The sequence below is a fragment of the Oreochromis aureus genome, linkage group 14 (assembly GCF_013358895.1).
Source record: "Oreochromis aureus strain Israel breed Guangdong linkage group 14, ZZ_aureus, whole genome shotgun sequence".
Lineage (NCBI taxonomy): Eukaryota > Metazoa > Chordata > Actinopteri > Cichliformes > Cichlidae > Oreochromis > Oreochromis aureus.
The window spans coordinates 23979252-24002180 of record NC_052955.1 but is presented as its reverse complement, the minus strand read 5'-3'; the positions used below and the strand labels follow the sequence as shown (position 1 = coordinate 24002180).

Below are 22929 nucleotides of genomic sequence, written 5' to 3'. Positions count from 1 at the left end.
ACAGCTGGGATAGGCTCCAGCGCCCCCTGTGACCTTGAAAAGGATAAGCGGAAGCGAATGGATGGATGGAACAGCATTTTTATTTTTTAATGACTCAGCTCTGTAACACAGCTCTGTGTTCTTCTCCATCGGCCCATAACAGCAGTTGTGGCATCAGTTGCAAAGGCAGATCACATTATTATGGAGGAATTTTGGTCCAGTTTTCTTTACAACATTGCCTCAGTTGATTGACATTTGCAGACATATAGACAGCTGTCTTAAATTTTCGCTACAGTAATTCAGTTGGTTTGATGTCAGGACTTAATCCAGGCCATTGTAACACTTTGATTCTTTTATTTTTCAGGTTTCAGCTGGAAATTTCCTGTTGTGCTTGAGATCACTGTTCTTTCGCATGAATCAGCATGTGCCAGGAAGAGGAATTCATGGCTGAATCAAGCACTGCAATAAGCTCAAATCATCATCTCGCCACCACTTGACAGTTGGTATGAGGTGTGTGTGCTGCTATGTTTGGTTTTCTCCAAATTCTCCTTTCTCCACATTGATCTCATCTGTCTAAAAACAACAACTAAAATATGTACAAAAGTGGAAAAAGGCGAAAGAATGTAAAGAAAAACAGAGAAAGTGACATCATTTTCAGCTCCAAATCGTAGGTGTTACAAAGACTTCAGGATTAGATGTCCATTTGTATCAGTTGAGTGTGAACTACTGCAGAAGTTCTCTGAGGATCTATAACTCAGTTTCCCTCCTTTGGGCCTCTAAATTTTCAAGATTAGGCTGGCACAGATGATGGAAACGCTACAAAATGGAGAAAAATATTTTAAGAATATTTTTATAAATATTTTAAGAGTTTTCTAACAATTCTAAAAGCACTATTAGTATTTTCAGTATGATTTCTATTGTGTTAAAAATTATTCAGTAAACATGAAAACCATATATTTTTGTTTAACTATATATTTAATATAATAACACAGTCATCCCACCTGACTTAGAGTCCCAGTCCCAGTGCCCAGCTTATACAGGGCCCATCCTGGAACAAGCAGGATGGAGGAGAGAGCCAGTACCCACCCCAGCACATATGCCCAGGATGGGTAGACGTACCACCGATTAAAAGTCAGAGGCTGGTACTCGATTAAAGAATATATAAAAGAGCCCTGAGGAATCATAAGGAGATGGTTTAGTTGGTGGAGAATTTTGTGTTAACATCTTAGCACTTAAAGCCCAACTCACCAGTGAGACCAGTGGTGTTAGGTAGAGCCAGCAGAGTTTAAAGAAGTAGTTGGCTCGTGTTCCTGTCATGTCCTTTATAATGTCATACAACTTATCTACCCCTTAATAGGAGAAGAAACAAAATTAACAACATATAAAGATCACACATGGTGTCAATGGAATGCCAAGGATGTATTTTTTTCACATAAACGTCAAATGACAGCCAAAGGAGTCATAATCAGTCATGTAAAGACTCTATGTCCTTACAAGTGTCTGCAAGATTTGCTCCTATATATGAGAAAATTTCCCTGATCATGTCATCATCATGACATCATTAGTGTGAGATATAAAAGCAAGAGCACACCTACCAAATATCCAACCCAGTGCCAGAGTTTCAAACACACATAGGAAGAGGATGCAGGCTCCATTACAAGCATAGTAGTCAAACAACTGCAACACAAACATCCCTCCCTAGAGACAATGACACAGATATTTATTTTGTATGCATTTAGTTTTCTCACAAAAATCAGAAAATTAGGATATGTAATGTTTAATATTTTCTTTCAGACCCACACACACATTTCCAACACATGTTTTGGCAGTGATGCATTACATACAGACCTCAGTAACCATGACAAGCTGAGAGAAGAAGCAAATTAGGCAGAAGAGAAGGAGAAAAATCTCCCTTCGACCGGCCCTGCGCAACACTTTGGGAAACATATCAGTGAAGGACGTCATCACCACCTCCATGTTAACAAACTGTGCAGAGAATGGACAAAATACACTAAGTACATTTCAAAGCATAAATGCAATGTTCCAAAGTTGTGTGTGTCTTACTTGTGTATCCAGACCCAAGAGAATGAGCATAACAAAGAAACAGATGGACCACAGTTGAGGCAGGGGCATCATGGCTACAGCCTGAGGGTATGCAATGAATGCCAGGCCTGGACCTGAAACACAACAGCATGATGCCAGAACACTGAGCTCCTTCTACACAAAACATGCCAGCCTGAGTCGAATATTTTGGAGCTATGCTGCTATGATTTATGACCGTTCTTCCTTGCTCCACATCAAAGAGTCTATGAAACGTCTTTATGATGATTGGGACAGTTATTGGAAAACTTTCCCCCCACCATTTGTGTGCTCTTCTTCCTCACCGGATTACTTCTTGCTACCTACGAAACGTGCCATAGGCAATTCCAAGAAGAAATCGAGGAAAAGAGGCTGTAGTGCTTGCATCCAGGTACACATTAGATGAGCCTACAGATCGGAGATTTCCCGACTGGTCTGGAGGCGTCCGTGGTTTCTGGTTGCTGCCAGTCACCCTTCCGGATTTGGTTGGAAACGCGTACTCACAGCCTGGATCCTGCTCATCTGATGCTCTGTATTTTGTCGATGACCTCTCTACCGCTGTATCCTCGCAGCCTGCATCGTTGGTCCCGCCGGTTCTGTGGCGCTGCTGGAGACCACGTGTTCGGACACGGTGTTTGCTGTCAGTTCCACTCCGACAAGCTGATGTGAAACCTGCGCTGCCAGCATTTAGTCGGATTGCGATGGAACGCCCGCTCCATCGCAAACAAATCCTTCTCTCTTAATGAGCTCTTCACAGGAAAAAACCTGGACTTTCTATTTCTCACTGAAACATGGCAGAGGGATGGTTTAGTTTATTCCATTCCACTGAGACAGCACTACTGAAAGTCACTAATGATATTATGATGTCAGCAGACTCCGGAGAATACACAGTCCTAGTCTTGTTAGACCTTACCTCAGCCTTTGATACAGTCAGTCATACCATCCTGATAAACAGACTGAAAGACCTGGTTGGGATGTCTGGCTCTGTTCTAGAGTGGTTTTCATCTTATATATCTGAAAGGAGTTTTAGTGTGTCTGCAAACCAGATCATGTCGGAATCTACAGAGTTGCTGTGTGGAGGCTCCGTGCTGGACCTTTTCTGTTTTTAATATACATTCTTCCTTTAAGCCAGATAATACAGCAGTTTCCTGAAGTATCTTATCATCTTTTTGCTGAAGATATTCAGCTATACCAGAGGTGGGCAATCTCAGTCCACGAGGGCCGGTGTCCCTGCAGGTTTTAGATCTCACCTTGGGTCAACACACCTGAATCACATGAACAATAATTGCTTACAGTTAAACCCAGCCAAAACAGAAACTTTGATTATTACACCAAACAGTGCAATACCTGATATTAAACGGCGACTGGGTGATTTAGGTTCCTCACAGAAACATAACCTAAGAAACCTGGGTGTTATTTTTGATTAAGCTTTTTGTTTGGAGGGACATTTAAATCAGATAGTAAGAACCTGCTTTTTTCACTTGAGGAACATTTCAAAACTTAGATCCATTGTGTCAACAAGTGAAATCGAGATGATAACTGTTGGGTCTGCGCTTCCACAGGCCCCGCTGGTTTAGAGACTTATTCCCGTTAACGAAGCAAGGAAGCAAGACGAACAGCTTTAACCGGTTTTTAACATGCTAGCACAGGAAGGATCTCAGAGCAGCCCTTCTGCCCTCAGTCTCAGACCACTTCGGAGAACTATCACCCCACAGCAGTCTTTTATTTCTGTGAGACACAGTTTACACAAACACCCATTGTAAAACCCCCCTATGGTGTCAGGCACTGTATGTGTGTGTATACATTCACGTGCGAGCATCTGTGTGTGTGTGTGTGTGTGTGTGTGTGTGTGTGTGTGTGTGTGTGTGTGTGTGTGTGCACGTGAGTGTGTGTGTGCACGTGAGTGTGTGTGTTTGTGTTTGGGGGTGCGTTAGTGTGACCTCCTGCTCACCAAAAGGGTCATAAAGGCAGGAAGTTTACTAAACAAGAAAACAGAACCTTCACCTGGGATGTGCCTATAATAAAACACTACAGCCTCCGCCACCATTCAACAGGGTGGCGAGGGAGTCAGAAACAAAGGAATGTCCTTGGTCATATAGTTTGAACCAAGACTTACAAATTTAAGTAACACAATGACAACATTTAACAATTTGACTCCAACAATAACACATGCTTTTGTTTCTACAAGACTCGACTACTGTAACAGCCTGTTTACTTGTCTAAACAAGAAAGGGTTAGCTCGTCAGCAGGTTGTTCAAAACTCTGCATCGAGGCTACTGACCCGCTTGAACAAGGGAGCTCATATGACCCCTGTTTTATGTTGTTTTATACTGATCAAACCTCCACTGGCCCCACTCCTGCTTAATGGGTGAAAATAGATTTAAGAGCGACAGGACTTGGTGCTGCTGAATCTTTGATTTTTTTTTTTTTTTACTTTGTTATACTTGCATCTATTTGGAAGAGTAAGTATAAACAAAAAAAATATTTTATTTTATATGCTGGAATATGCAGAAAATAGGTTTAAATGTTAAACAAACACTGTTGCATATAATTAAAGTTTTGCATTATGCATAAAGTTAAAAGACTAAAACTAATAAAACAATTTTTAAAAAGAGACTTTTTCATTTGATTTAATTTTATATGATGGATTATGCAGAAAAAATAGAATTGGGCTGAAGGGTCTATTGCTTTATTACATATTCAGGTTGTGTATCATGTTTTTAAAAAGTAATTAAGTAAAAACTAATTAATTACTTTTGAAAATAAGTAATCAGTAAAGTAACATGATTACTTTCTTGGACAAGTAATCAGTAATTAGCAACTAATTACTATTTTCAAGTAACTTGACCAACACTGACTACGGCCATTACCGAGACTAACCAGCTGATCTACACTACGGCAGCAGTAATCAGTGACATGCTTGGCTACAAGTTGAACAGCCACAAAGAGCAGTACCCTACATGGAGAAGGAGACTACAGGCCAAGATCAAGATAGCACAGAGGGAGATTAGCCAACCATCGGGGCTGCAGAAAGGTGTAATGACGAAGGCGCCAAAGAAAGTGCCATTGCAGAAGTACAGCAAGCTGTCCATACGTGAGGCCTTGAACACTGCCAAGCAATAAACCAGCTGTTCTCCACAGAACCATTCAAGGTGTACTCTCAGTGGCAGGGGAACAATATGAGAATAGCACCACCAAGGCTGGAGATGGAGCAACACATAATGGCAATACTCAGTGGCTACTGGATCTAAGAGCTGGACACAGCAACCTCCCTGAGCAGGCTCCAGTAACTATCACAGTGGCAGACATCCAAGAAAGGGTCTCTAGTATGAAGAGAGCATCAACTTCATGGCTACTGCCTGAACAAGCTGACTGCACTCCATGAGCGTCTGGCAGTACAAATGAACCAGCTGCTAGTCGATGAGAGACACCCGGAATAGCTAACTGAACACCAGACAGTCCTAATCACAACGCACAAGATCAACAGGACCCTAAGAACCTTAATCAGGAACTCAGTGGGGATGTGGCGTACAACACTGGAGGCCAACTTCAACCCCATAGCACAAGTCACCATTAAGTGCGGGATCTACTAAGGAGATCCTCTGTCCCCACTGCTGTCGTGCATAGGCCTGAACCCCCTCAGTCAGATCATTGACAAGACTGGCTATGGATACCGATTACAGAATGGAGCAATCATCAGCCACCACCTCTACATGGATGACATCAAGCCGTATGCCAAGAGTGAACAAGACATCGATTCACTGATCCAGGACATTAAAATGTAATTCGAATTGGAGAAGTGTAGTTGGATGCTAACTAAGAGAGGGAATTTAGTCTGAACTGAGATGATTGAACTACTAGAATGCAATATTGCAGAAATCAAGGACAGCTACAAGTACCTGGGAATCCAATAGGCAAATGGGAACCATGAAGAAGAAAGCTGGAACCACCATTGTCAGGGAAGTCCGGAGGAGTCAGCTAAATGGTAAGAACAAGATCCGGGCAGTCAACACCTGCACCCTGCCCTTGATCAGGTACCCTGCTGGGATCATAAGCTGGACAAAGGAGGAAATAGAAGCCACTGACATCAAGACCAGGAAGCTCCTGATCATGCATGGAGGGTTTCAGGAGATGGCCACGACCGACCGGTAAGACCCCATGTGCAGTCTGTGTAAAGATACCCCTGAAACAATCCAGCATATAATGGCAAGGTGCAAGATCCTAGCAGGCAGGGCATACATGGAATACCGTAACGAAGTGGCTGGCATAGTATACAGAAACAGCTGTGCTGAGTATGACCTGGAAGTCCTAAGGTCAAAATGGGAGACACCCCCTTGGGTGGTAGAGAATGACAGAGCTAATATCCTGTGGGACTTCAAGATACAGATGGCCAAAATGGTGATCACTAATTAACTGGACATAGTAATGGTGTACAAGAAGAGGAAGACGGCTGAGTGGATAGACGTAGCTATAGGGAATGACAGCAACATCAGGAAGAAGGAACACAAGAAGCTGGAGAAGTACCAAGGGCTCAGAGAAGAGCTCGAGAATATGTGGAAGGTGAAGGCCAATGGTCCCAGTAGTAATAGGAGTGCTTAGTGCAGTGACCCCCAAGCTCGGGGAGCGGCTGCAGTGGATCCCAGGAACAACATACGAAATCTCTACTAACAAAAATATAAGTCTACTAACAAAAAATGAAATGTTAATGGGCAAAAAAAATCATTTAATATAGTTTATTAATATTTTTCAAAATGAAGTGTAAAACTTCAAAGAAAGTGTTGAAGTTGTGTAAAAATGTTTCCAGAAGGATGTGATTGCATGTTTAAGATATATACCTGACTCGGCCACTTCTGCAATAGGAACACCTTGCTCATGAGCCATGAATCCCAGCACTGAGAACACAGCAAAACCAGCTACAACACTGGTACCACCATTCAGCAAACACAGCATCAGAGAGTCTCTACAAATCACAAAAACAAAGTGCAATGTGAAGTCACTGCATTTAATAATATGGGGATTTTAATATGCCTACTGAAATTAGACTTAATCAACTATCAGCATTAATGATAAGCATACTTATAGCAGTTGTTGTTGTATTTGTTGTAGCTTCCCAGCGCAGTTAGGACACCCACTCCGATACTGTAGGAGTAGAAGATCTGACTCCCAGCCTCCATCCACACCTGTTTCAATAAAGCAACAGTATTACACTTGTCCACCTGTATTAGACACTGTTATAGATTTGAGCTCGTACCTGAGGGTCTATCAGTCGTGAGGGTTCAGGCAGAAGATAAAACATCACTCCTTCTAATGCTCCAGGAAGAGAGAGGCCACGAATCAAAAGAATTAACAACATCACATAGGGGAAGGTAGCTGTGACATATACCACCTGAGGGAAAAAGCAAAATTTGAGGGCATTAAAAAGTTTACTCCATATGCACCATATACATCTCCTGAATATAGTTATTGACCACAATTCTGCAGCTTTTACAAACACCTTTCCTGTAGACCTGACTCCTCTCCAGATACAAAAGTAGCAGATGAGCCACATAGCGATGAGGCAAAGCAGCAACTCCCATCGGATGCTACCTATTTCCTCAATGCCCCCTGAGATCGCCAGCACTCGTCGTCTAGAAGTCAATTAAGTACAGAAGGTAAAATAAATAAAAGAATTGTGTGTGTGTGTGTGTGTGTCTATACATATGTATATATATGTATTGGTAAAACTTGGTATGTTAAGTTCCTCTACATAGACGTACTCCCAAAATTCAGTGGCTGCTGATGTCCAGTTAGTCTGGTTGGTCCAGTAAGGAGTTTCATTTTTTGTTGAAAGGTCTACACAGTCATCTGAAAGGATGGTGGGAAAAGTCGACAGACAATAGTATAAAATTTTTAATAGTTATGACTCTGACACAAAGATGGAAAACCTATATAAGTACCATAAACCACAGAAATATTAACATGCTATTCAATCTTTGCATTTTACCTGTGTTCCAGTAGTTGTTGCAGGAGGCCCAAGGAAGCTGAGAGCTGAAGGAGAACACGAGGTAGAGCAAAGCCCAGGACAGAATAATGATGTAGGTCATACAGCTATAGAAGAGAATTAGCTGTCCACCAATGCCAATGCCTAAAAAGCCACATTTATAGTCAATTTATGTATGACTCAGACTGTTTGTTGTTTCCTTTCTTTCTGAATTTCAGGTTCACTTTCACCAGTTCATTTTGACCATGACTAAATGCGTAAATGCAGTGAGCTGCTACGATAATGGTCTGATTAAATATTTGTGTTAACGAGCAGTTGAATGGGTGAACCTAACAAAGTGTCTGATGAGTATATTGTTGTGTGACTTATTAATGGGGCTCACATTAACATATGCTAATAAGGGACAACATGCAGCAGTGTCATAGAGATGTGCACTCAGCACTGGAGCATTTTCTTGTGACAATATCAGACTTGATAGTTTTATAGTAAACATGGTTACTGAGTGCTGGATGGTGCCCCGCATGCAGACTCCACTCTCGTATAAAAGAGACTTGGAACAGTGAGACCTGGAGGGGCATGACTGTGGGCATGACACAGTATTCCTGATCTAAACTTTGTTCTTTTATTGGATTCATGTGCTGCAGGAGTATGTCTATAACAAACTCTATGTTTGAACAAAAGAATGTTTATAAGTGCACATGACACCAGGACACCCATGGTCGATAATTGATTTTATAATCGTATCATCAGATCTGCAGCCATATGTTCTGGGCACTCAAGTAAGCCAGGAGCTGAGCTGTCAGTTGACCACCTGGTGGTAAGTTGGATCAGTTGGTGGTGTAGTGATGCAGTGGAGGACTTATAAAAGTGATGGGCAAAAATCGCCTATTTTGTTCAGCTGCTTTGTGATTGGGCATTAAAACTGGCAAAAGCTGCACTAAAAGCTAACCCGGATATTTACTACTCTGAGTTTAGAAATGTTTTCAATAAAGGTTGTAGCGCTGCTGCAGCTGCTCACTACTTACTGAATCTGAAACAAAGTAAGCGAAGCATTGCAGATTGTTCAATAGACCAGGGGTGTCAAACTCAATTGCACAGGGGGCCAAAACTCAAGGCACACTTTAGGTCGCGGGCCAAACAAGATAAACATTTATTGAACACACTAAAACAATGTTTTTTAAACATAAATATGAATAAAAACGGAAAGGAATATTATTCCAGAATAAACAAACTTAAAAAAATAAACTTTAACTTTAAATATTTTGCTCTTCATAAAAATATATATCCTGTCAAAATTATGCAAGTTAGAAATATGAACATGCTGCCAAAAACCCCAGAAAAAATAAATGAAAGCATACACAAGGTTCGAGCTGCATGTAGACTTGGCTGGGGCATTGCTTCAGGAATGGAGTGAATAAACTGTGCGGGCCCTTCGGTGTCGTGCTTTGCCTTGAGTGTACCATTACACTGCAGCTCCATCTGAATCTGCACAGGTGCAGTTTCCACGGAAATTGGTTGCGAAGCAGCTCGAAATTCTCTTTTTGTGCTTCAAAGTCAAAGTGCCGCGCGTGCGCAGTGCGCTCAGTTTATCAGCAAAGTCCGCTGACTTGGTTCAACATTACTTGGCAACAGGGAAAGTGAGGCAAGTTGCACTGGTGCATTTGTGACAGCTTCACTTGAAATGCCTTCACCGCATCATACATGCCATGTCCATGAACTGACAGATTTCCTTGCTGAGCTCAAAAACTCTATTGAGAACTTTTCCCAACTCAGCCAACGGACCTCTGTATGATATGGAATGTCGGCAAACTCTGAATCTATTTCCCACATAAAAGACTGAAATTGACGGTGATTTAAACTTTTAGCTCAGATAAAATTTACGGTTTGCGTTACGGTGATCATTACATGCTCGATTTTTAGGACTTTACCACACAGCCTTTCCTGGTGTATGATGCAGTGATATGCTGTTAACTCACTGGTACATTTCTCCTCCTGCGCATCTTTACTCGCATACTGCCGACTAGTCCACTTTTTTTCACCGCACAACACCGGCGCTCCATCTGTTGTAAGTCCAACAGTTTGTCCCAGGGCAGTTTCATGTTGGTTACACTTAGAGCTGGGCGATATAAGATTTTTTCATATCACGATATGTTTTTTTCATTTCAGGCGATAACGATATATATCACGATATAAGCCAAATAACTATATCTGTAAGATTTAAATGTGCCGTTGCTCACAAGTAAAATGTGAAATAATCAGCAGCTTGTTTTGATTTAAATATTTATTTCCCATAATAAGTTCAACAGGGCAGATGTACTTAAGGAACATGAGACTTCAGTTTCAGATAAATAAAGGCAAATATTGCAAACTACACAAAAGGTAGTCGCTAAAGCATTTAAGTTTCAAAATAGAACAAACAAAACAGACTACTAAATTGTCAATTCCACTTAGAAACAAAATATTAATTCTAAAAATAAATCTTAGTTTGTTTTACAGAAGAACAGACAAAATTGACTAACTTTTGTCAATATCAAATAAACTGAGAACTAAAAGGAAATTCTCAATCTCTCCTTGTTGTATAGCTTAGCTATTACCTCAATTAGCTGCTTGAATCCTTCATTTTCGACCGTGTTTATTGGTAGCATGTCTTTAGCAAGACAGTAGGCTATGGCATTCGTTATGTCGCTATGTCTCTTAGCTTTTTTGTCATATGGTAAGACGCTGGAGAAAGCCGACTCAATTGACTGTTGCTTCTTCGCAGGGATTCTCCTGGTTGTTTTCGATGACGAATTAGCGCTTTTAGTCTACGGAACTTCTCTGGCCCTTCCTTTCGACAATCTCTCCGGCATTGGAACCGTCATCTGTGTTCTCTTCGGTAACCTGGTCACCCAAGCTCTCGGTTGATTTTTCTCTAGTGGGCACACTCATTTTCTCCACTACCCGGCCACGGCGGCTGGCTGCTTCCCAAACAAATACACATGTGCGGCTTGGCACTTGTGCTGTACGTAACAAGTCACGTGACGCTGCGGCTGTGATTGGTTCGGCTCTGCGCTACTTAATTTGGATTGGCTTTTCTGTTTTTTTTTTAAGACAGGAAGAGAGAGAGATGAGGTCTATCGCAATAGTTTCATTTTTCTATCGAGAAAAAGTTATTTCGCAATACATATCGTTATCGTTCTATCGCCCAGCTCTAATTACACTTTGACATACGTTTTAAAAAATGTCTTTTCCTGTCGTTGTCCCGTGCATCCAATATTTCCACTCCACGGATGAAAATGGCCAGCTGTGCAATGTCATGTCTGTACTTTCATCCACAGCAAGAGAGTATGCAATTTTTTTTTTTTTTGCTTCTTTCACACAACTGTGTTCTTAATTCAGTGGCCATCTCACAAACCCGATCAGCAATCGTATTTCTCCTCAGGCTCACATTTGCCAAAATCTGCGTTTTGTCGTCGCACACCTTCATCATGCAGCTCTTCAGAAACTCTCCCTCGGTAAATGACTGGACTAATTTGGCCTCTGCCACAATAAAACTTGCTTTCACAACAGCTTCACTTTGTGATTTTGCTCTGGTGAAAAACGTCTGCTGAAATGTCAGATTCTTCTTTAGCTCTTCCACCTTCTGTAGATTCTGCTCTGCATTTAGGTTTTTCAGCTTATCCTGACGTTTTGTAGTGTCGTCTTAAATTAAATTCCTTAATTACAGCCACATTAGCTCCACAAATAAGACACCAGCAATGTTTGTAAACAAATATTCAGCCTCCCACTGGTGCTGAAAGGCTCTGTTTTCAGAATCAACTTTTCTCTTTGCCATTGTGAGCGGCTAGCTTCGCAATAACAGAAGTTTGACTTGATTGACACGGGAATGTTCCCAGGTAGCCTAGCCTTCGGCAAGGAGGCTGCAGCGCTGCATTATGGGATCTGTTGTTTGTATGTTAATAGCACCTCATATTGCCGGGCCATGCATAACAATAATAATAAATCTATATAAAATGATCTCGCGGGCCGGATATAAATGTACGCCGGGCCGGATGTGGCCCGCGGGCCTTGAGTTTGACACATGTGCAATAGACTTTTGGATTCTGGCAGAGGAGACTGGCTGGGTGGCAGGATGTGCTTAAAGGAACTTTACTGAAAAATCTGTGTTGAACTAAAAGACTAATTAGTTATGAGAGAATTGCCTGCCTCCCTGGATGGCCCACACTAGCACGAGTATGTGTCTGCCTGCACTACCTGTGCTCAAAACAAATAACAAAATCAGCCACTACTCCTACCTTTGCCTACACTGCCCCTGGACGCACATAGTGCTTGACTTTGTAACTGGCCTACGTCCCTCAGCAGGTAACACTGCAATTCTAAAAATATTAGATTGTTATTGTGCAGTCTTCCTACTGCTCTAGACACCACCCAACTACTTACTGCACACATCTTCTGCCTTCATGGGATCCCTGAAGACATCGTCTGCGACCAGGGCCCACAATTCCCTTCGTGGGTCTGGAAGTTCTTTTCACCCCTCGGCACTAAGGTCAGTTTATCATCAGGTTTTCACTCACAAACTAACGGTCAGATGGAGCGAACCAATCAGGAGCCTGAGGCCACTCTCTGCTGTGTCACGTCCACCCATCAGACTACCCCTGAATGAGCAACTCCCCTGGATAGCACCTTGGCGCATATCCCCTGGATATGATCACTGCCATCAGGTTTAATAACTCTACATCGTCTTCTCTGTATCATCCTTATGTTTTGCTTACCTCGGATACTTGGTCCTCCTTTAAGCCTGTTACATTACAGGACATCAGGGCTCTGCTTGGTCATATAAAATCAACTTCAAGCCTCCTCGATGTCCTTCCTGTTTCATTTTTCATTAGAGCGTTTGACTCTATTGGCCGCTGTATTGTGGAAATGATGAATACTTCTCTTCATACTGGCTCAGTTCTCAGCTTCTTTAAACAAGCTGTTGTTGAATCAGTATTAGATTGGTTACAGTATCATGATAAACAGGCTCAAGGACTTTTTTGGGAGTACTGGTGTTGTTATCAAATGGCTCATGTCAAATTTATCAGATTTTTTGTGAATCAAGTGATGTCTGAATCAAGTGATGTCTGAAACAACAGTTTTGCCTTGTGGGGTACCTCAAGGATCTGTTTTAGGTCCAGTTCTCATTTTGCTCTATTTTTCCCCCTAGGCCAAATCATTAGGTGTTACAATAATATTTTCTATAATCTCTATGCTAATGACATTCAGATATACTGTTCTTTCAAAGAGCAGTATAACCGAAGTGAGCTGAGTATTTTAAATTGTCGAGTTTAAGTAATTGCCTGACAGATATCAAGCAATGGTTAAACAATAACTTCCTCCAGTTAAATTTTTTCCCCTCCTCGAATTCCCATAGCCCAGGGCTGGGCAACTCCAGGCCTTGAGGGCTGGTGTCCTGCAGGTTTTAGATATCACCCTATGTCAACAAACCTGAATCAAGTGATTAGTTCATTACCAGGCCTCTGGAGAACTTCAAGACATGTTGAGGAGGTCATTTAGCCATTTAAATCAGCTGTGTTGGATCAAGGACACATCTAAAACCTGCAGGACACCGCCCCTTGAGGCCTGGAGTTGCCTACCCCTGCCGTAGCCCCTTCCCCTTGCGCATTTTATTTATCACTTGGTGTTTGTGTAAATAAACTCAGACATCTCAGACTCCTGCACTTCAGTCTGCTGGTTCACCTTGACAGAACTAACTAATGCTCTTGTGCAACTCTGTGACTCAAACTGGCGATTTGTAGAAAAGAGCTACATGTTGTTTACTTGTTGTGTGGATCCACACTATTGAGATCCTGTTTCTCTTTATTCTTTATTCCACTATATTCTAGTTGCTTCTGTATGTTTTTTGGCTCTTAGTTAGTCCCACAGTTTTTGTGCTATTTTCACCATTCAAATTTTACAATATTCTGCTATTTCTGCTCTTTCCTGCTATGACTTTTGGTGCTCATAACTTCTATACTTTTTGAGATATTACATTTTTTATGCAATTTATTTGTCCCATTGAAATGAATAGACCACATTATCAGTGAGGTCACTGATTTTGCTTGCCGGGGTGAGCTGTGTTTTAGCTCAGTGAGATGAGCAGCTGTTCTCAGAGCGGGAGGCCTGGGTTCGAAGCCTGCTTATGGTTACATTTTTTTCAGTTAACAGTTAAACTTTTTAAACTCTTTTCAACACAAATTTCAGCTTCTTCAGCTGTTTTTTAGCAGAAACTTGAGCTTCGTTACCTCTTTTCAGCGCAATGTTCTGCTTCTTTACAGATTTTTCACCTCTTTTCAGCAGAATTATCAGTTTCTTCACCTCTTTTCAGCAAAATTTTCCGTTTCTTCATCTCTTTTCTACAGAAAATTCAAAAAGTTCACCTCTTTACAGCAGAATTTTCAGATTTTTCACCCCTTTTCAGTTACCTGAGAACCAGTTTGACTCAGTGAGATGAGTAGCTGCCTTGAGACAACAAGGCCCGGGTTCAAATCCTGCTCATGGCAATGTTTCTTTTCAGTAGACAGTTCAACTTTTTCACCTCTTTTCAGTACAAATTTCAGCGTCTTTACCCCTTTTCAGCAGAAGTTTTGGCTTTTCACCTCTTTTCAGCAAAATTTTCAGTTTCTTCACCACCCTACAATTTTTGCAACTTTTCATCTTTTTCAGCTATTTTCAGCGTTACAGCATCCACACAGCATTTTCGTAGGAAATGCAACTTTTTTTTTAGTTATAATAAAGACCTGAACAGCTTACCTTCTGCTAGTGGACACAACTTCCTCCAGCATGTAATGCCACCCTCCTGGGTGAACTGCCCTATAGTTGTCTCCAGCAGGAACAGGGGTACACCACAGGTTACCACAAATACCAGATATGGCACCAGGAATGCACCTGAATTTATAACACAATACAGAAAAAAACACACCTGATGTCCAGTTTCTTGGTAACAGCAACAACCTTAAACAATAAACATGGACCTGATATATGGTTTTAGCACAAGTTAACCAATGATACCAAAATTCTTTACTGTCATTATTCAGTCACATAGCCAATGTCAAAAAAATTGTTTTCTCCATGTGAATCACAAAATGATCCTGGTGCAAGCAAACAAGCTGCCCAGGAACTCAATGGAGCAGAGGTCATACATCTTCCTTTCTTTGCTCAAAATCTGATTTTGGCAGATTTGAGGTAATCAAGGTGCTGCAAGATCAAAAACTATAGGAGAGAATGACTACACTAAGTCTGAAGTAATCTCTTAACCTAAAATGTTAAAGATTGTGTGTTTTATTTTCAATGCACGTACTGGCTGAAATTAATTTACTTTTTCTTTTAACTGAGTACCATTGAGTCCATTTTTGACAGATAAATTGAAAACACCTCAATAAATATAGCAGATCTTCACTGTTAGACTTTTCATCGCCACTTTACGGTAACATACTGGCGTCACTGTTGCCAGCGTCATACCGTGACGCCGTGTTACGGCAGCTTACCGTTCTGCAGGATGATACCGTTTTTGCTGGTGTGGTATAATACTCTTGGACAAATTATGGTAACGCATCCGTAGCTTTTTACGGTATCTCACTGGCGTCACTGTCGCCAGTGAGATACCGTTATGTCATTATGTCGTAAATTACGTCAACAAAGTAACATCATACTGTGATTAAGAAATTGGTATACTACCGTTTATTCACGGTATGTCACTGTAAGCCCGCTGCAAGGTAATAAACTGCAATATATTAACCAGTAACTTACCGTTATCACGCATCATCAGTACCAAAATATTCATCTCTGCTAGAGGATACCGTTCCCAACAGGCGGTCATTTACTGTTTAACAGGTCGTAATTTACCGTAATTTCAGTTAACAGTAACATACTGTAAGAGACTGGAGGGTTCCAAAAAAACTGGATGGATGGATGGATGGATAGATGAGACACACACACACAAAATATAATTCATGTGCTTTACACCACTTTTTATTTCAGTTCTGATTTTCCTCTGCAGAAATACACATTTCCAAAATCAAAAACTGAAAAGAACTGAAAACATATTTTGATTGAGGAAGCACTTGTTTTTACTAAACCATGTAATCCATTATTTTCTCAGATGGTTGTACAAACAATAACGATATTATGTCATATCCATATCATGGCAGACAACATATGCTCAAGTGTTGGGTTTTCTTAGTTATATTTTGTAGGGTCTTAAACCTACAATGTGAAGTGCCTTGGCATTCATTTTGTTGGCACCATACAAATAAACTGAATTGTAATGAATATAATATCAAGCCCCACACTTCTGCCTTTATATACACTTTGTCCAAAATACTGGCTCACACCACCAAATCAATGCACAAAGCAGGGTCCACAAGGACATGGATGAGCGTGTGTGGTGTGAAGGAACTTGACTGACCTGCACTGAACCCTGATCTTGCTTTGTGGACTGAGTTCATTGATTTGTAGGGTGAGCCAATACATGTGACAATTAAAGTGTAAGTAGCTGCAATAATTTTTAACAAACGGGTAAAAGAAGGAAAAAAAATCAACACTGTTGCACTCAAAAACCTGTTGGACAGAGACAGCGTCTTGCAAGATGGCAAGAGAGCTTGTCTTCATTGTTGCTCATCTTGTGTAAATGTCCAGAAAGCATGGGCCATGGATCATCTGTGGAGACACAGGTAACAACACATTGGTCACTTAAATTATACAAGAAATTCACTAAAATGGCAAAAACAGTTACCTAATTTGAAGTTCTCCACTCAAATTCAGTAAGCCACTGGAGGAAAGTTGTGACATGAGGGTTAATGTGAACAACCTTTTCGCTTCACAGTGGTCCCAGTCTTTCTGCTTGTCCCAACCTTGGAGGTACATTTTGTTCCCTCTTCAGGGTTTATCCTTACAAAAAACCTTGCACACGCTGACTCCTGGTATTCCAGGTTCAATACATAGAATGAACCAAAGAAGACTGACATTGCATCAGCAAAGATGTTCTCTTTGTCCAGCTCAACAATTACACGCCCCTCTGCACTCACCATCCAGCAGGTGGCGGTCATTGAACTTTGTCCTTAAATGTATAGGGGCAACATGTTGTCATTATGCAACATAAAATAATTTCAATACTTCACTTCTTCACACTGTCTAGATAGTCATAAAGCAAATAGCTATGTACAGTTAATTATTAATGGCCTTATGTACATAAGTCCGTTTTAACATATTATAATTGTACATAATTGGGAATTATTCTGCCCATTAAACACACCTAACAAAGAGTCAGCCCAGTTAAATTACCGGAGATGAATCAACTGTATGGTTATTTTGGAGTTTATAGTTTGTTCTGCTGTTAAACTTTACAGTATTGACTTCAGTATTTTTGCTGTTGGTGTAGCTAGATTACTATGTTGATCAGTAATATGTAATGTGAAATTTGATATTGTTACTTTGCTGGATTCACTGAGACACATGTCCAACAACCTTGGTTTATAAAGGAAATTACAGAGATTTGAGCTAACAAAACAGAGACTGGATACCTGTGTCCACGAAAAGCTCCTGTGCCAAACAGAAATTTTAATATGGTCTAATCAGCTCTATTTCATAAATGACTTCTTACCAAGCATAATCAGCCTTGGGGTGCTTGGCAGGCTTTTAACATGCAAACTGAACAATATAAATTTGCGTGCACTGAAGCCACAAAATTTAGAAATACACAGTTGCAAAAAGTTCAGTGACCAATTACCTTTCCTGAATGACATATGCAATGCAAAAAATAAGAGTATTGTCAATAGGGACCAATTCCCAGTTTTACATGATCAAAATTATTCACAAAAGGCTTCAATAAACAGAAAATGTGCCGACAAGAGAGCAGTGCACAAAAACGAAAAGATATTTGAGCTCGACGCTTTAATGGGTTTAACATGACTTAGTCAGCACTCCGCACCGTACAGGTAGTACAAGCACACCTGAAAACACTGACCAGCTAACAGCTTTAAGCATTTGGGCGCAACCTCGGTAGTTCACCGATTCACCTGTTGCAAACGTCCAAGTTTCTATCAAGTCTCATAAATCCATCGGCAACTATTACCTAACTAGTCTTTTGAGTCTCCACATTCATAGCTATTGACATTTTGTCTTAGCATTTGAATGAAAATATCCTGGTAGGGTAGCTTAAAAGTCAAAACAAACAGTAATAAGAACGCATTTCGGACTTCTCTCGAATAAGTGAAAAAACACTTACCTTCAGACTGATTAGCTGGTTCCGATCCAACTTTAATGTGTCCCATGTCAGTCCGTTTTAGGAAAAGGTGTTAAGTGGTTTCATTTAATTTTGGGATACTCCCGCATGGACGAGCAATTTGGAGTCTAGCAGAGTTATCACGAATAGCATACGATCTTCAGATATAATCCAATCAACCTTGCATTTTACCCGATTGAACATCCAGTTACCTCTGACTACTTCTAAGTTGCACATGTTAACGGTCTCATCATCACTCTGTGCTGCAGCGAACTGGATCTGTGGCACAGAATAGTTGATGGTCATGTTGTTCTCCTGCTTTGCAGCTTTGTTTGAGTGTGAATTGCGGCTTAAACGTGCAAAACTAAGAGAAGCAGATCAATATTTTCTTCTTGTTGTTATTTAATGGTGGTTGGCAACCAGCGAAAGGAGCATTAACCACTCGAGCAATATTTTCTATCCCCATTGTTGTTTTGAAAGTGAATACCCGACGTGTGCGTCATACGTCACGTTGTACGTCAGGTGAAGGTGTGGTGTCGGCTATCGCACCTGTCGCATTAAAAAGCTTTGAAAACGTAACAATTGATTTAAAAACACAACCCAACGCGCTAAACTGTGATAATGTGCAGAGCATATTATTAGGTTAGTTCACTGTAGTTAGGCAGAGATGTCTTAAAAAGTACCACCTTATACAAAACAAATGAAGGTCCAGAAAGAATAAGAAGAGAAAAAGGAACACCCTGCTAAATTAAGTCATTTTAAACATTACTCTAAATGTAGCCATTAGTATTTGTTGCTGGCCATACAAAAATAAGTATACTTCAATTATATTTCCCAAGTATACCTTACCTAGTACGTATACTAATAATGCTTCTTGGGACTATATTGGCCCCGTTTTAGTACATAACAGTATTCTTGAAATTAACTTTTAGATGTACTTTTTGTTCACCATTATTGTACTAGCATAATGTCATAATGTCTACAAGAGTATAATTAAAATATACGCGACTCTATCACAATACTAACCTTACAAGTATACTATTAATTAATAGTATTACTAATGTTTCACATTGTTTGACTTAACAAATACATTTATTAATATATGAGGTTCCATTCAGTTCAAGGAATTAAATTTTAGTGTGGCTGCAACTTACTCCTTAAGTTAAAAATTATGCTGTAGTTTATATGTTATACTACTTTCACAGTGAATCACATTTTATGGTAATACACTCTGAATGAGGATTTAAGTAATTACTTTTAGATCTACAGTAGAAAACAACAGAAATCCGGATGGTGTAATAGTATAATCTCAGTAACATCACCAGTTGTTACATTTGCTGTATTTTACAGCTGTTTCCATGAGTACGGTGAGTTACCGTAAAAATAATGTAATCTCATGGAATTTTCCCACAATTACATGCAAATTACAGTACTAAACTGCTAACATCCTTTAGAGTTTTTTACTGTTGATTTTGCAGTACTAAGCTATGGAAATTACTGCAAAGGCTAACAGTGTTGTTAACTTCATCTTCTTTGAATCCTTACCATCTAAACAATTCAGACCCTGTTTGAAAGGGTTAGACCTTAGTGTTAAGTAAAAAGCTCATCAAATACTTTTACCTTTATGTGGCAGTGTACTATTGCTTAGCACTTTAATGTGCATGAAATATACAAGAATGAACACATCCTTTGTTGATCAGTTAATACATTTTCAATGAAAATATAAACAAACTCCGGACTGAAAATGAATTTCAAAAGAATAATAGTAAAAAACAAACAAACAGTGCTTTCATGTACAGCTTTGTTTCACCTTTAACCAAGCGACACTATAGCGAGGAGCAAGTGTCTTGCTCTCAGGCCCTGATTTAAATAACTCCCTTCTAGGAGTACTACTCGGTTTCAGAAAGGAGCTTATTGCTGGGACAGACGAAATCTAGCAGATGTTCTATGGTTTTATGATGAGAGAGGACCACAGAAACTACTTAAGATTTATCTTGCACCAAGACCATGACTGTCAGGGTCCGGAGTCGGTTGACTCCATGGTTAAGTTTTGCTTCTTTTTTGTTTTGATCCTTTGTCATGGTTTTGGTTTTTGTATTTCATGTTTCTTAGTAATTCTTTTGCACCTCAGTGATTTTCCAGCCTTTAGGTGTTTTGTTGTGTTAGTTCCTGTTTTACTTTGCTATCTCCATTAGCAAACTCTTTAGGTATAGCTGCCGTGCTCGAGTAGCTTAGTAGGCTGTGCTCCCCTGGCGTATTGTCCACGGTTCGCTGGTTTACGCGCCAGTCGGACTTCACTGAATCTTATCCTAAACCTAATAAGATTGCCTCCAACAGCATCACAGTGATGCAAGTTTTTGCTCCAGAAGAACTGGCCACTGGGTTAAAGGCCTTGGTACTAATTGGAGGTAAATTATCTTAATTTCAGGAGTGGGACCACGCCTCCAAACATGTCTTATCTATATATGTTTTCGTGCCCCACCTTCCCTCCCCTTTTTAAAATTCTTTCACTTCTTCACTCATTAGTACTGAGCTGCCGCCAGTTCCCATCAAGGCCTTCCCCAAACTGCAGCTCAATTCTTGATTAAGCCATTTGCCTTTATCTACTAAAAAGTCTGCCAAACCTAAAATGAGGATGTGGGCCCAGCTACTGAAATGAAGGAGATCTGCCTTTGCAATGAACCCTTGGGTTGTGCTGGAATATAGATTTTGACACCTTGAAAGTTAGAATACTATTAAAAGTTGCAGCTAACAATAAACCCTTGGCAAGGTGTGCTGCCACTGTGACATGAACCTTGATCAGGTTACCCGTAAAAATGTTACCAGTAATCTGTTTTTGTTTTCAGTTGTGGCATCAACTGTTAACTTAATTGTTGGGATAACAGAATAGATTTAGAATTAACTAATGCTCTTGGGCAATTCTGTGACTCAAACTGGCTCTTTGAAGAAAAGGGATGTATTTTGTTTTCTTGTTACAATAAAGACCTCAACAGCTTACTTTCTGCTAGTAGGCACAGCTTCCTCCAGCATGTAATGCCACCCTGCTGGGTGAACTGCCCTATAGTTGTTTCCAGCAGGAACACGGGTATGCCACAGGTTACTACAAATATCAGATATGACACCAGGAATGCACCTGAATTTATAACACAATACAGAAAAAACACACCTGATGTCCAGTTTCTTGGTAACAGCAACAATCTAAAATAATAAACATGAACCTGATATATAGTTTTTGTACAAGTTAAGTTAAGTACAAGTTGTAGTTTTCTTCATTTGAATCAAAATGATCCTCGTAAAAGCAAACAAGCTTTTGCAGTATCTTGAGTCCCTCAAATTCGATGCTGGCAGATTTGAGGTAATAAAGGTGCTGCAAAATCCAGAATGATTCAAATAGATGAAGAGCCCTGCTTGGCTTCACCTACAGTTATCATATGAGTTACCTAATTTATAAAGGAAACTTTCAAAGAGTACTGAAAGAGTTCGAAGACACACTTCTGGTAACATCTCAGTGAATCTCTGTAAACTGAGCAATAATAGACTTTGGAGAAGATGGAGAAGAAAATGACTACACCAAGTCTGAAGTCATATCTTAACCTAAAATATTAAATATTTTACAGGTTTTTTTTTTTAAATGTGGGTACCGGCTGAAATTTATTTACTGTTTCTTTTAACTGAGTACCATTGAGTCCAACAGGTCTTGTTAACGTCATCTTCTTTGAATCCTCACCATCCAAACAATTCAGATTCAGTGTGCTTGAAAGGGTTTGACCTTAATGAGTGTTAAGTGGAAAGCTTATGAATTTCTTTTCTTTTCACATGGCAGTGTATTATTGTGTAGCACTTTAATGTGCATGAAATACACAAGCATCAACACATCTTTTGGATAGTGAATGCAAAATAAACATATTAAATGAATTAAACAAAAGTATTAGGAGTGTTGTTTGCTTACCCCCTCCATTTTTGTAACAGAGGTATGGAAACCTCCATACGTTCCCCAGGCCGACAACATTTCCTGCCACAGCAAAGAGATATTCCAATTTATTTCCCCAGTTTCCTCGCTCCTCCACCTCTGGCTGTGTGTCTCTTTGTGCAGATTTTCTTGTCATCATATCAAGACAGTTCAGGGTGAAAACGATGATACCGCTATGCTTTGCGCTCTGGTCATCACTGCCTTTATATTCTCTGGCAATTCTGTGTTGAGGAATGAGCAACTGCGCCATCAGTTAATAAGTTAACTGAAAATGAATTTAAAAAGCATAACAAAAAAACAAACAAACAAACAAGCAAACAATGGCTTCATGTACAACTTTGTTTCATCTTTGACCAAGCAACTCTGGAGATGTCCTATTCTATTCTGTTTTTCATGGATATAATGGACACAAATTTGCATTGGAGTATGGGATCATTTACATGTGCTGAATTAATTGCTACAACTGACCTGTCTATGTTAACCTATCTGTTAATCTTTAACAAGGGTCAAAGTAAAGCTTTGAAAGAGACTGGGTGGGGTCATGAGAAAAAGTTTCCCAATGCATTCTTGTGACACACATGACCGCGCATGTAACAGCTGTTGAAACGCTAGTGTTTCACCATTAGGTGGAGCTCTTGTAAGAGACGTGTGTGTATACACACACGTCTCTTACAAAAATAT

General features: G+C 40.2%; 1 protein-coding gene across 1 annotated transcript; it reads right to left on the bottom strand.

Annotated features, from left to right (window-relative positions):
* Positions 1-22612, bottom strand: LOC116313845 (sodium- and chloride-dependent GABA transporter 2-like). The gene is made up of 14 exons (XM_039598152.1): positions 22228-22612; positions 14810-14944; positions 8042-8182; positions 7815-7902; positions 7553-7685; positions 7310-7444; positions 7135-7238; positions 6894-7018; positions 2044-2156; positions 1828-1965; positions 1575-1677; positions 1228-1328; positions 981-1151; positions 1-795 (listed from the first exon to the last, which is right to left on the bottom strand). Exons 1-14 carry the CDS (start codon positions 22496-22498, stop codon positions 727-729), a joined length of 1827 nt encoding a protein of 608 aa, XP_039454086.1. The 5' UTR covers positions 22499-22612; the 3' UTR covers positions 1-726.
* Positions 22613-22929: the final 317 nt, after the last annotated feature.

Bases quoted from the DNA above. Each gene is read 5' to 3' on its own strand.
- LOC116313845 (XM_039598152.1), bottom strand. From the start codon at position 22,498: ATGGCGCAGTTGCTCATTCCTCAACACAGAATTGCCAGAGAATATAAA. The intron at 7,019-7,134 runs GTATGCTTATCA...TGTGATTTGTAG, and splicing joins TACAACAACAACTGCTATAA to AGACTCTCTGATGCTGTGTT. The intron at 796-980 runs GTGGGATGACTG...TCCATTTTGTAG, and splicing joins GGACTGGGACTCTAAGTCAG to CGTTTCCATCATCTGTGCCA.